The 12369-nt window shown below is 39.8% G+C and overlaps 2 protein-coding genes across 3 annotated transcripts in view; both read left to right on the top strand.

The window, feature by feature from the left end:
• higd1a (HIG1 hypoxia inducible domain family, member 1A) overlaps window positions 1-1748 on the top strand; it is a 102492-nt gene extending 100744 nt beyond the window's left edge. For both annotated transcript variants that reach the window (XM_071521426.1, XM_071521425.1), the window contains exons 3-4: window positions 71-205; window positions 576-1748. In XM_071521426.1, the coding sequence (XP_071377527.1) occupies window positions 71-205; window positions 576-649 (209 nt within the window). In that variant the 3' untranslated portion in view covers window positions 650-1748. The remainder of the gene's footprint in view (window positions 1-70; window positions 206-575) is intronic.
• A 1774-nt stretch (window positions 1749-3522) lies between these two features.
• On the top strand, window positions 3523-10086 carry ccdc13 (coiled-coil domain containing 13). Its single transcript, XM_071521429.1, has 14 exons — window positions 3523-3737; window positions 4040-4188; window positions 4278-4420; window positions 4698-4781; window positions 4879-4992; window positions 5132-5236; window positions 5785-5955; window positions 6068-6244; window positions 7043-7246; window positions 7419-7519; window positions 7853-7915; window positions 8031-8174; window positions 9193-9313; window positions 9648-10086. The coding sequence occupies exons 1-14, from the start codon at window positions 3523-3525 to the stop codon at window positions 9903-9905; spliced, it is 2049 nt and encodes a 682-aa protein (XP_071377530.1). The 3' UTR covers window positions 9906-10086.
• The last annotated feature ends 2283 nt before the right edge of the window (window positions 10087-12369 follow it).

Here is a 12369-nt window from a genome sequence, read left to right as displayed (position 1 = left end):
TAGATTCTGAACAAACCTGTTTTTAGTTAGTATGTTTACTTGAATCTGTCTGTCTCTTTGCTCCCTCAAGGAATGGCTGGCTTCTTTGCCATCGTGGGCTACAGACTAATGAAAATGAAAAGTCGTGGAGATACAAAGATGTCCGTGCACCTGATCCACATGCGTGTAGCCGCCCAGGGCTTTGTGGTGGGAGCTATGACTGTTGGTACGTACAGTGTCACAGGCCGCTTTGGATCAGAGCTGCATGGTTTCAAATTGTGCCTAATTGCATTGCTATTGATTATTGAGAAACTAGAGACGAGTGCTTTTTTTTGACAAGTCATACTTTATTCTTGGTAAGATTATTGTGTTTTTTGTTTTTACTAACACAATTATTTCTGAAGCTTATAGATCTGGATTTGTCCAGTGTTCATTATTTTATTCAGCCATATTCATAACTCTAAAGGCTCAATTTAAACTCAGTGCTAAAGTGTTTTTTTGTGTTATTTTGTTTTTCAATTTTACATAGTGGGTGTTCATGGTAAAATCTCTACGATGGTCTTCATGTAACTTTATTTCCTCTGTTTTGTTTTTAGGTGTCCTATATTCAATGTATAGAGATTACATTGTGAAGCCCAGAGAAGCCCAGAAGGAACTGCAACACAAATGAACATGGACTTTCTTTTTCTAATACTCCACGTCCCTTAATATTACCTCATATTAAGGTGTTGTAGACCATTTATTTTTACAGATGTGTCATAATTTTTGTATGCACACATCCCTTCAACAGTTCACCTCTACTGTAAATAGTTCTAAGTTATTGATTACAGAGGAAGTAGTTTTGGTTGCTGGTCCTCCGCTTCATTCGAACCCAACTTTTGTTTTATTTGAAACCAGGTTATCCTCGAAGTTTTATACCAGAGGGTAAAGGAAGTGCGATAATTTGAATTGTTTGAGGACTATATTAACACTGTGTGTATGTGTGTGTGTGAGAGAGACAGAGAGAAGACTTGCTGACGTGCGAGATGTGGGGACAGGTGACATTCTTGACAAACTTTGGTTGCCTCTTATTTTGAATGGTGTGCAAGTGGAATGTCAAAACCAGAAAATCTAATAATTTGAGTATGAGATAGGCTAAGTGTAGATTTAAAAATGACCACTATTGCAGGTAGCTTGAACATTTTGTCTGTTTTTTTCCCCCTTAATGTACTAATAGGGATTTTTGCCAAACGAAAATACTTGCACCTTAGCCTACTTTTTTGAAATAGGCATCTATCTGTATTAAGAGCGTCTCATGGAAGACTTAGGCCTAGAAAGTTGGCCAGGTGTAGTCTGACTGCTCTCATATCACCGAAACAAAATGGTGTTTGAGTAGATTCAGTTACAGGTTATCCCACCAAACAAGTATTTAAAGCCATCATTCAGGAATTGGAAAAGGGAAATTTCTAATCATACTTCTTGATAATTGAATTCAAATGGGTGATTTTCATCCAGGAGCCTTTATACATATGTATTGTAAGGCATTTTTATTAAACTGTGATGGGTCCAATGTTTCATTACAGCAGCCTCACAAGTCTTCATGAGATGTACTGTATGAGCTAAACCAATTGAGGTACAGCTACTGACGGCATGGTTGCCTATGGAAACCTATCATATAATCATAGATAGCCTACTTTGTGATTTGCTTAAATAGACGCCTTGTTAAGTTATTCACAAAATCTAGTGTTGAATGTCGGTGTGCACAGAATTATAAAAATGTTTTTCTGACACTTGTGTTTCCATTTTTTGTCTGAAAATAAAGATGACCAGGCAAATATTTGTGAAATTCTATTTAAATGAATTGTTAAATAGATAAATAAATGTTTACATTTTCCCAAAACCTCTTAGGGTCTGTGTGGACTATTGTCACAGAGTAGGCTGTTACTCATGCAAGCTGAATGTGTCTGACTGGAACTCCTTCAGCATTATGCAATTGCAGTTATAAAGTTATAGTGTGCACTAAACAAAAACTGAAGAGGAAAGCATAGAGGTCACTTTTCACTGTAATTACCCCAGTTAGAGTGTGTATGAGAATGACTATTCTGATCATAGCTCTCACATGGTACAAGTACTAGGCCAAATCTAGGCTGTAAAAACCTCATATGGGGCTTTTCCTGGCCTTATGTGAGTCCATCTGGGGCTCTGTGACATTCATGTGTTATCATGTTACATATTAGAGAACTCAACAGAAAGGCTTGACTTCTCCATAGGAATTTGTTATGAAAGCCTGTATTGAATGAAACATGACAGGGGTTCAATTTCCACACGAAACAATCCTCCCTTATTGATTGTAATTCCTTGCGGCCTGCAAAACAAAGTTTTTATTTTTTTATTATTATTATTATTTTGCGATTATGTTTTCAGGTTGTGGTTTATAACCATGGCGGGTCAAACGCGACTGTTATGAAGTTATTCGTAGTATTCAGTGGTAAATGGGGATTTTCTTAGGACTGAATGAACGCAGCCGTCATCACTTTCCGTCTCCATGGCTACATTCTAGCTCTCGCCCAGGACTCACACTATCCCGCGAGATCTCCACTTGTTGTGTCTTCTGGAGTGCCGTTGCTGTGGTTACGGTAGTGTTCGAGATGATGAGGAAGTACAGTTTATTTACCTGCGGCCTCTTATTTGTTGACCAAGACGCTGCTTGACTAAATGACAGGTGAGTTATTTTTCTACTGAACGTCTTAACATCCAGCTGGTAGGCCAATGTTTAACTTAAAACTAAGGCTAAACTTATCCTACTACACTGAGCCAAGTTTAAGCAGCTTACGTTCGCTAACGTTAATTGATACAGCCTAAAACAGACACTGATATTATTATAAACTTTTATTATCTCGTGTATTACCGAAATATATTGCTCACATATGCCTCTAATAAGTCGGGAGTGGACAGTCTGTTTAGGGTCTCTCACCAATGATTCTGGTCACCAGTGATAATAACAGTAGGCTAACGTTATGTCTGTCTGTCATGAACAACAAAACTCAGAGCAGCCCACTCAAATGTCATTTTGTAGCCTACATGACAGTGTAGCCTAACTGTGAATTTCTGTCTTTTGAAAACCTTGTATTTCCAAAATGTCAACTTTACAGGAACTAAAAAAACGCCCTTGGTTTTAGCTTGATGGCATATCGCATTTCTCGACATTATCCAATAAATATAAGCCCAACAGGTCTGAGAATTGTCTCAACCCATTGAGGTCCATATTGACGTTAAAATATGAAAATCACCAAAATTAGAGTTACAAGGTTTTCACAGGACAACAACAAGTATGCATATGTTTCTGCAGAGGGGTCAGAATGTGGGGTCGGCCATCTGTGGCACCCAGCATCCGGTAGGAACTCAGTGTCTTGCTTGCTGACACTTTGACAGGGATGGACACACACTAGCTGCTGCCGGGAGGCCTTACTGTCATACAGCGTAGTCTCCAAACATAATTTTCCACTTTTAGAACTTCCTTATTTTCTCAAGGCCTTATGAACGCTATGTTATAAATTGTAGATCATGGAGGATGATGACGGACTGAATGACCGCTTAAGGCTTCAGTTCCAAGCTCTGCAGAAACAGCAGGCGAAGTTTCTTCAAAGGAAACTAGACAGGAGAAAGGAGACGAAACCAGGGAAACTTAATGCCAGCGTGACTCAGGACTTGCTTGAAACCCAGGATGACTTGAATCTAGCTGAGCAAGGCACTTCTCATGCAGATTATCTGAAGGAGAGGTGAGTTTTACAAGTGTTCAATTAGTGGCTCATGCATTCACAACAGTAGCTTTTCTCAGTGACGCCCGAAATTACTTAATGACACTTAGAGCACACATTAGTATTCTTTGTGGCAAATCTCTATCATCTACATGAATAGTGAATCAAGAGAATATATTTTTTTCACAGTAGCAATTACTCACAATAATCCGTTCTGATCTCTTGGATGGCATGGATGAGAACCCTTTTAAAAATCAATCTCCTGTTCTCAAATTGTAATTAATTATGCTGCAGTCTGTTTAATTTGAATTGCTTCCCTATAGACTGCTACAGAATGAGAATCATCAGTTGCTAGAACAAGTGAGAGAACTAAGGGATGAAAATGGCCGTCTCTTCAAACTCCAGAGTGAAAAAGATTTTGAAATTAAACACCTGAAGAAGAAAAGAGAGGAAGAAAGACTGGCCTTAGCAGGTATAATGCAACAAGTGCCACTTATTTTGCACAATGGTGATGTTCTAGATGCCTTCACAGCTTCTTCATGGCACATCCATGTTGTTTAGGCACATCAGGCTTGGCAGGAGATGCAGCAGCCACCAAGATTGTTGAACTGTCCAAGAAGAACAGAGAGTTAACTGCTGAAATTGAACGAGAAAAGGTTAAGTCCAAGCAAAACAGCAACAGAATCAAAGAGCTTGAAAAAGAGGTAACCACTTTGTGCGTTAGTTTAATCTCTTTGGGAGAGGGATACTCATCATTCAACACACAATTGAAACATATCATGCTGAATTATAAAATGAACGATTTAATAATTCTAAAAGTCAGAGTGAAATTTAATTGCTAGATGTTTTAGACCAAATGTTCCTAAGCAATGATATATTGTTGTAATATGTACTTTGCAGACTGATGAAAGACTGTCTAAATTAACAAGTGATTAAATGAATGAATGATGCAATGAATGAATCTCATGCTCCTCTGTACAGCTGCAGGCTGCTTCATTACTCTCTCCACCCGGGCAAAAGACTGACACAAAGGCACAAGATAAGAGGTCATCTGAAGACTGTGAGGTAATTGTTATTGTGAGAACTGATCAAAAGGACATTTTGATGTTATCCTGCTCATTTTAATGACGATAACTCATATATAATATGTTTTCACTCACAGGACAGTCCAGCGGTGAAATCTCTGCAGGAAAAATTAGCTGCTGCCCAGTTCAAAATGACAGAATATCGCAACCAGATTCAAGCCGTCAAACAAGAGTTGAAAGTAGCCCAGAAGGTAGTAGCATGATTTTATATTTCCAGTCTAAATGGTTGAGAAGAACACATCAATTATTGATACGATTATAATTAATCAATGACTTCTGTCTTATAAAATATTGATTGCTACGTTATAAAAATGTCTGCTCTCTCTGCAGGTATTGATCAGTGAGGTTGGAGAGGAGGTCAACCTGCAGCAATTACTAAGCTGCCCAGGGAGCTTCAGGGGTCGCTCTCAGCAGATCCTGGCTCTGCAGACAAGGGTGAGCTAAATGAAAACACTAAAGAAAATGATAACTATCTGCTAACTGACATCTCACTCACTGCCCTTTATAGATCATTTGCAAAACATGTAATCATAAAAATAGTAATACACTTTTTATATAGCACTTTTCAAAGTTGCAAAGAGCTTTACAGAGTCAATACAGTGCTTTGCAGAATCACTAAAAGAGAGGACAAATGATAGCAGACATAAAAAAAGAACACACAAAAAGCAATTAAACACCTGAATAGGGGAGAGCCCTCTTGATTCAAGAATAAATGAGGAGATGCATAGCTTGTAAAATAACAAATAAAACATAAAACAAGAGGAGCAAAACGGGACATTATGCAATATCCTGTTCAGTACATTTTGAGGAATGCTTTAAAAGATGATACAGATTTGGCAAGCCTCACTCTCTCGGGCAGGGTGTTCCAAGGCCTAGGAGCCTAAACGGCGCCACCTTTAGTAATGTAATCTTCCAAGCTAGAAAGGTTTTACCGAATGTATGCTCATAGGAAAATGTGGCCTTTCCTATCCGTTTGAGCCTAGATAAGGGACCTGGAGCAGCAGCTGAACCAGTCGGCTCAGCGGAGACAGCCAAGTGTCCTGAGTGTGGAGGAGGAGTTCCTGGGGGTCCGGGTTCTTCAGAAAACTCCCCCTCAAGACAGGAACCTCGGCTACATCCGCACCATCGAGAGGGAGAAGAGGGAGGCATTTGAGGTACGAGCCAGATGTTTTCCATTCATTGTGACTGGAATTTAATCATTGAAATGTGAATTTGGTCCTGTACTGTACTAAGGCCATCCTCTCTCAATTTGCCATGACTGGACAGAGGATCTCAGCGGACTATGAGGCGCTGCTGAAAGACCATGAGGATGTGAAGAAGAAGCTGGAAGGCTCCAAGGCCAGGAACAAATCTCTGACCGCTGAGATCAAAACCCTGAAGGTCCAGATCTCCACCCTACTGGATAAGGGCAAACATGATGATGAGCTTGTGGATGCCCTACTGGTAAGGAATTAGATACGGGAAAATCATCTATGATTATATTGAACCTTGGTGAACTATTACATGGATACACACATAGTGCAAATGAGTTTTACAGTAGGTACGGTGAGCTTGATTACATATGTTTAATATTGTAGCTCTGGTAATGAGATAAACATGGTTGAGTGAGTAATGTGATTAAAAGCTCATCTGATAATTTTTATTTGATGAAAGACTCAGCTAACACTCCTTGAGAGACATGAAGTACTAGAACAATTTATACTTTACTTACTACCAGTCAAAAGTTTGGACACTTCTGATTGAATGTACTATGTTTTTCATTCTCTTAAAGCCATTTTGATCTTTATTTTTACTATTTTCCACATTTTAGAATAATAGTAAAGACATCAAAACTATGACCAAAAAAGTGTTAAACAAATCAAAACTATTCTTTAAAGTAGCCGCCCTTTGCCTTGATGGAAAGGCAAAGGCTTTGGAAAGAAATTCATACATTGGCATCAATTTCACTATTTATATTTGTCTAAGAAACAAATTTCAAGCATTTAAGCATAAGCCTTTAGATCAAAATGGCTTTAAGATAATGAAAAACATAGTATATTCAATCAGGTGTATCCAAACTTTTGACTGCCAGTGTATACAATTCAGTTCTTGTTATGCAGACCAAATATCAGTGATATCGCATCACATTTACGAGTGAAAATAAACCTCAGAAGGACATATTGCAGAAACAAGGGTCCTCCCTGACGAGGCCTTACATTGTTCCCAACACTGTCTGCTCTGCATCTCGTCTACCTCTGGCAGAAGCAGCAGACCCAGATGCAGGAGGTGCTGCGCCGGCTCAGCCAGCAGCAAGATGTGCAGGAGCCCCAGCAGAACCTGGGTCAGCAGCTGAGCAGCGAGCCCTCCAGACACAGCGCTCTCATCCAGAAGCTGAAGCAGATGGTTTCTGAGAAGGAGGCCAAGGTGAAAGAACTAGAGAAGGAAATCCAGCAGCTCTCCTTCAAGGTAAACAAACCTTAAGTGGGAGCGACATCTAAGAACACATCAGTCAGGATGACGTTGCGCTGCGCTTCTTAGCCAGCAGCATGAAATTTGAGTTGAAAAGTTGTTTGCGCAGTGATTCAGACGTTCATTCAGATCCAGTGTGTGTGTAAATGTGTGTGTACAACTGTTGCAGAGAGAGGATGGGGGCAGTCAGTCCAGCATCAAGACAACAATTCGCAGTTCAGGATATTCCCCAGAAGAGGGAGACAGTAACAAGAGAATATCCTCTGCACGGTATGTGTGCTAGTAGTGATCATGTTAGATCATCACTGGAATATGAATATTGTTAGTTTGCTCTAATGGAATTGGTCATTGAGAGACATTAAAGACTGTTGAGCTTGTATTTGTCTGTGTAACTCTCCTATCTTAAACTAATCTCCTATGCTGTGAAAAAGAGTGGGTTCTTAGTTATCTTGTCTGGCAAAATAAGGGTTAATAATTAACTCTGTCCAATGGGAGATTTGCTGTTATCAGGTTATTGATTTTGTTTAATGCCTCACAGCTTTGTTAGTGTATTCTGCTGGGCATTTCTGCTCAAATGACTCTGTTTGTCTTCCTTTCTTCCAGTTCTGTTTCGAAACTTGGCCATAAACTGGTGGTGTCTGCTGTAGGAGGTAGTGTAGAGTTCAGGTAAATTTACATGCAGTTCCTGTACTTGGGATTTACATTGTTATGCAGTGAATCATATACCACTGTGTTATGAATTGTCAGCTACAACTTGAATGTTTTTTTCTTCCTTTCTCAGAGGTTCAGGGCCTTCGAAATGTACACATTGTTCAGCTGAGGTGAATATGCTGATGACCCAGTGTGCTGAGTATAAAACCCTCTATCAGGCTGCAAGCGTGGAGAAAGACAGACTGCTAGAGCTAGTCAACATCCTTCAGACAAAGTAATAGTTCATAATTTAATCTCTGCAACATTCTTTGCATGAAGAACACATTTTGTTGGCCATTGTATTGCTCTCCATCTACTACCTGTGTAGGTGTATAACATTCTAGTGATTATAATGACACTGTATGTGCTTCTTTCATGGCCAACACTTGCAAGGGACTATTTTGTTATTGTTTTCTGTGTTTACATTAAAAAAAATGTCTTCCTTTTTTTATGAATAGCTATCACTTAATCAATAACATCAGGACTGAGGGATGCACTGAAACCAACAATAGTACAGTATTTGACTGAATTAAGGTTAAAACCAGTATCAGAGATTTTTTTCAGTGCTAAAATTCTAAATCAAGAGCCACATGTGGCCTAAATTAAAGCAAAGCAGCTTGATATTCTGCCTTTTTCACACCTAGAATGATATTAGATCGCTCTAATGCAGTGGTTCTCAACATGGGGTCCGGGGACCACCACGGGTTCTTGAGGGGGTTCCAGGGGGTCCCCAGCAAATTGATGAATTGTTAAACTTCAGCATTATTTCATTATTTCAATTTTCAACACAATTAGAGAATGTAGAAGAATGGCTGTTTTGATCATAGTTTCACTGTTATCTCTCTACCTACAATACAGATAGTCATGGAATTCTGGACAAAATCATCTAACAATAAAAGTATTCTCAGTTTTTGGTCTGAGAGACAAAATCTCATCAAATGGGGGTCCGAGGCCCTAATGCGTACTAAAGTAGGGGTCCTTGATATCCAAAAGTTTGAGAATTACTGCTCTAATGGATAAAATGGATTATATCGCAACCATTTTTGTCCAGTGTCCCCAAACTATCTTAATGTCTAAATCTGTATTCTTTAGTAAAATAATCAGGTTCAAATCAGCACTCAATATCAGGCGAGGCTTAAAAATTTGCAGTGAAAACATTTTATCAGTGCATCTCTACAGCCACTATCACAAAATCCTTTAGATTTGTCTAACAATGAGATATTTTGTTGAGACATCCTTTTTTTGATGTGCAGAGAGAAAGAGATGAACCAGCGGTGTGTGGAGGCCGAACAGAAATTCCAGGAGGAGCGTCGCAGGACTGTTTTCCTGGAGCAGCAGCTGGAGAAGGCAAAACTAGATCTAGAGAAATTGACTGTCCGTAATGAAAGCAATTAGAGTAGAATCGGTATGCCTGAAGGTTCAGTGAGGGCATAATGTGACATAATGTTAAGGAGTTTTAGTTCATGCTTTTTTTTATGCACTGACTCATCGATCGACGACCAGTCTGACTGAACTCCTCCTGAGAAACAGGAGGTGTTATCCCTCTGACCTACTATGACATGTACTGTACAACTGAATGAGCTCAAGTGTCCAATGAGTCTGGTGGCATTTCTCTAATTTTGAAGACTTTGTGTCGCTGCCTTGGTACTGCTTCTTAAAAACAAGCAACATTACTGCTTTTCCATCTATAAAAATGTAAACTAAATTTACATCTAAGTACAGAAATAATATCTCAAACATTTTATGGTTGAGGACACTCTGCATATGGACAGTGCGCATCCTAACTCCACCTTTGGGCAGCGCAGAGATGTTAATGTTGCTCTTGTATTCTGTCCCCTGGCTGGTCATTCAGCTGGAGGAGACTGAGGCGCTGAGGGCAGCGCTGAGGAGCACTCTCCACCACGACCTGCAGCTCTACAGTGACATGATGAGCCAAGTCAAGCATGTTTTCCTGCAGGCCCTGTGATAGCGCAAACAAGACACTAACCAGGGGAACTGGCTAGTCCCTGCTGGACCTCACATCCAACTGAGCCCTACCTTCTCCTGTCACATCTGCTGTGAGGAAGAGCCGCCTGAGGGAAACAGGCCCTTCTGTTTCGACACACCAAACATCATTTGGATCCCTGGTTTCCTCTTCCTTTGAAATCTGAAAGACCGTGATGGTTCCTTTGCGCGTTTGATGACCTCAGTCAAGCCACTTAGACCTTGAGTAGCAGAGTTTATCAACTTAGCCCTGATGGCATCAGACAAGTGTTCCTGCTGATTGCAGAAATGATTGACGCTGATAGCATGTCTCACCATGGTTTGATGTCCTGTCTGCTTGCTGTTTTCTAAATGTCACTGTCACATTATATTAAATCAACGTATGCCTCACTCACTTGCAGCCTTAAGTGCATTAGAGGTATAGACAGCAACAGTGTGAATGCTTTGTATACTATGAATAGAGTATTTGTAATAATCACATAATGGATCATCACATTTGATCAAGGGAACCAAGCCACCATCAAATGTTGTATATTGTTTTACCTTAAAAGCTATGACATTACTGGAGTTTTTAGTTTTTCTTGGCTCCAGACTATTATAAGTGAATGTTTGACAGCCCAATCCAAATAGTAAACACCGCAGTTGAGTTCCCAAACGCTTCAATATTCCTTTTAAATATTACTGCTAATCACTTCTGACTTGAAACCAGCTGTGTGGGAATAGTGGTCGAAAATGAATGCGGACTCCAGCTACACAAACTCCCACTTTGCTCCTCCATACATTCCCCAGAGCATGTCAAATGTATATACAGTATGATCTTAGCTTCTTATTCCAAAAAGGTTGTCTGGTTGTGTGTAGCCTGGTGGGAGTGGCCCTTACATTCATGCTAACATCCGAGTTATTTTCTTCCGATCTAGCCAAAAGGATTTCAGCAGAAACCCCCTCCTCCTCCTCCCCTCCACATCACGCTTAATTTAAAACCATGGCTGAGTTAGTGTGCTGCTTCAAATACCGCACTATTTCTTCCAGAACCCTGTGGGAGATTGGCAGGTCCCCATTGGACTGAGCGAGAAAGTGCCACAAGACAAAAATATCAGACTTTGGACGTGATGAAGAAAGCCTTTATGCTCAGAGAAACAAAAAACAGCTTGTGTTGAATACCTCCTGGATTGAAGGTGAGGCACCCTTCTATGTAGTATGCCAGTGTGCGTCGCTGAAGGAAGAGAAGAGATACCATGAGCCTTACGACTACATGTTCAGCAGGATTGCCAAATATGCAGCAAATATGTAGCAATGTGCGTCAGAATGAGTGTTGGTGGAGCAAATAGTTGTCATGGTCTCTAACTGTATCGCAGTCCAGGGAAATGTTTAACGTGATAAATTTGTTTGGTTGTTTTTTAAACCTGCCATAACATAACTTCATCTAAAAATGAAGTCAATGCTCATAAACATTTAGAACATTTTTTTCCACACAACTGAAATTTGAAGCTTTCATTTTGGACATGCAGTCTACTTGACAGGAACAAACTGCAATATTATTATCACATTTTGGGAAGCTATTTCTAATTTGGCTTTTGAATGAATGTTGGTATCAAAGATTGTCATACAATACTCATTTCAGCTTGTCTCAACACAGTTAAGAACTAATGTTATCTTAAATTAATATGACTATTGACTGTTGACTTCAGTCATTAAAGGGTGTCATCACTTTCAAATAAATTACATTTCACCAAACAATTTTAATATTGTTTTATGGAGCTGGATTACGCAGAAAGGTGTAGATTTATTCCAAAATGCCCAATAACCCACCAAACCAAACACAAACTTATGTAAACACAGCATACGTAAACAGCCTCACCTATTTGTCATTCCAGGTTTGAATGACTCCTTTCTCCATCCTTCTCCTCAGAGGTATTCCCTCGTTCTGGACCAATGCTTCCTGCAGACCATTGACTGCATCCAGAAACTAAAGTAAATAGTGGAGCTGTGAACGCAGAGGTTAAAGTTAGCCATCAGTATATGAGGGATCTGTGAACTTTTCTCAGGCCTGAAAACGGTTTGTGCCTCTATGAGTCCATTCATCTCTCAGTACCTCTCATTTACATGTAATGGAAAGAAAATAAACAGCTGAGTCCTAATGTGCTCATTTACAGTAAGTAGAAATAAAGTAATGAGCTGTTATCTTTACACAGACAGTGGTGAGGTGACAGCGAGCAGTTTTATATCAGTTAAAGGCTTTATGGGGTGACTGAAATTGATATTGACATTGATATGCAAAATCATACAGTTTGGAGGCGATCACCACAGTCAGCCACAATTCATAGTACTGTGTTGACAAGACAAGTTCTGCTGGCAGAGACTCTGTTTTTGATCTTGATTTTTCTCTTGCCTTCTTGCCTTTTAAGTTATGCCTGCTCATTCTCAACCTCTTTAAGTTGCTCGCAGTT

The sequence above is a fragment of the Centroberyx affinis genome, unplaced genomic scaffold, assembly GCF_046629955.1.
Source record: "Centroberyx affinis isolate AG114_WGS23_722 - 3 ecotype Tasmania unplaced genomic scaffold, CSIRO-AGI_Caff_v1 ptg000888l_1, whole genome shotgun sequence".
NCBI classification, from domain to species: domain Eukaryota; kingdom Metazoa; phylum Chordata; class Actinopteri; order Beryciformes; family Berycidae; genus Centroberyx; species Centroberyx affinis.
Note: the sequence above shows the minus strand (reverse complement) of the source record. Positions and strands in the feature narration are given on the sequence as shown.

Bases quoted from the DNA above. Each gene is read 5' to 3' on its own strand.
- ccdc13 (XM_071521429.1), top strand. From the start codon at position 3,523: ATGGAGGATGATGACGGACTGAATGACCGCTTAAGGCTTCAGTTCCAA. The intron at 5,237-5,784 runs GTGAGCTAAATG...GTTTGAGCCTAG, and splicing joins TCCTGGCTCTGCAGACAAGG to ATAAGGGACCTGGAGCAGCA. The intron at 7,247-7,418 runs GTAAACAAACCT...CAACTGTTGCAG, and splicing joins TCCAGCAGCTCTCCTTCAAG to AGAGAGGATGGGGGCAGTCA.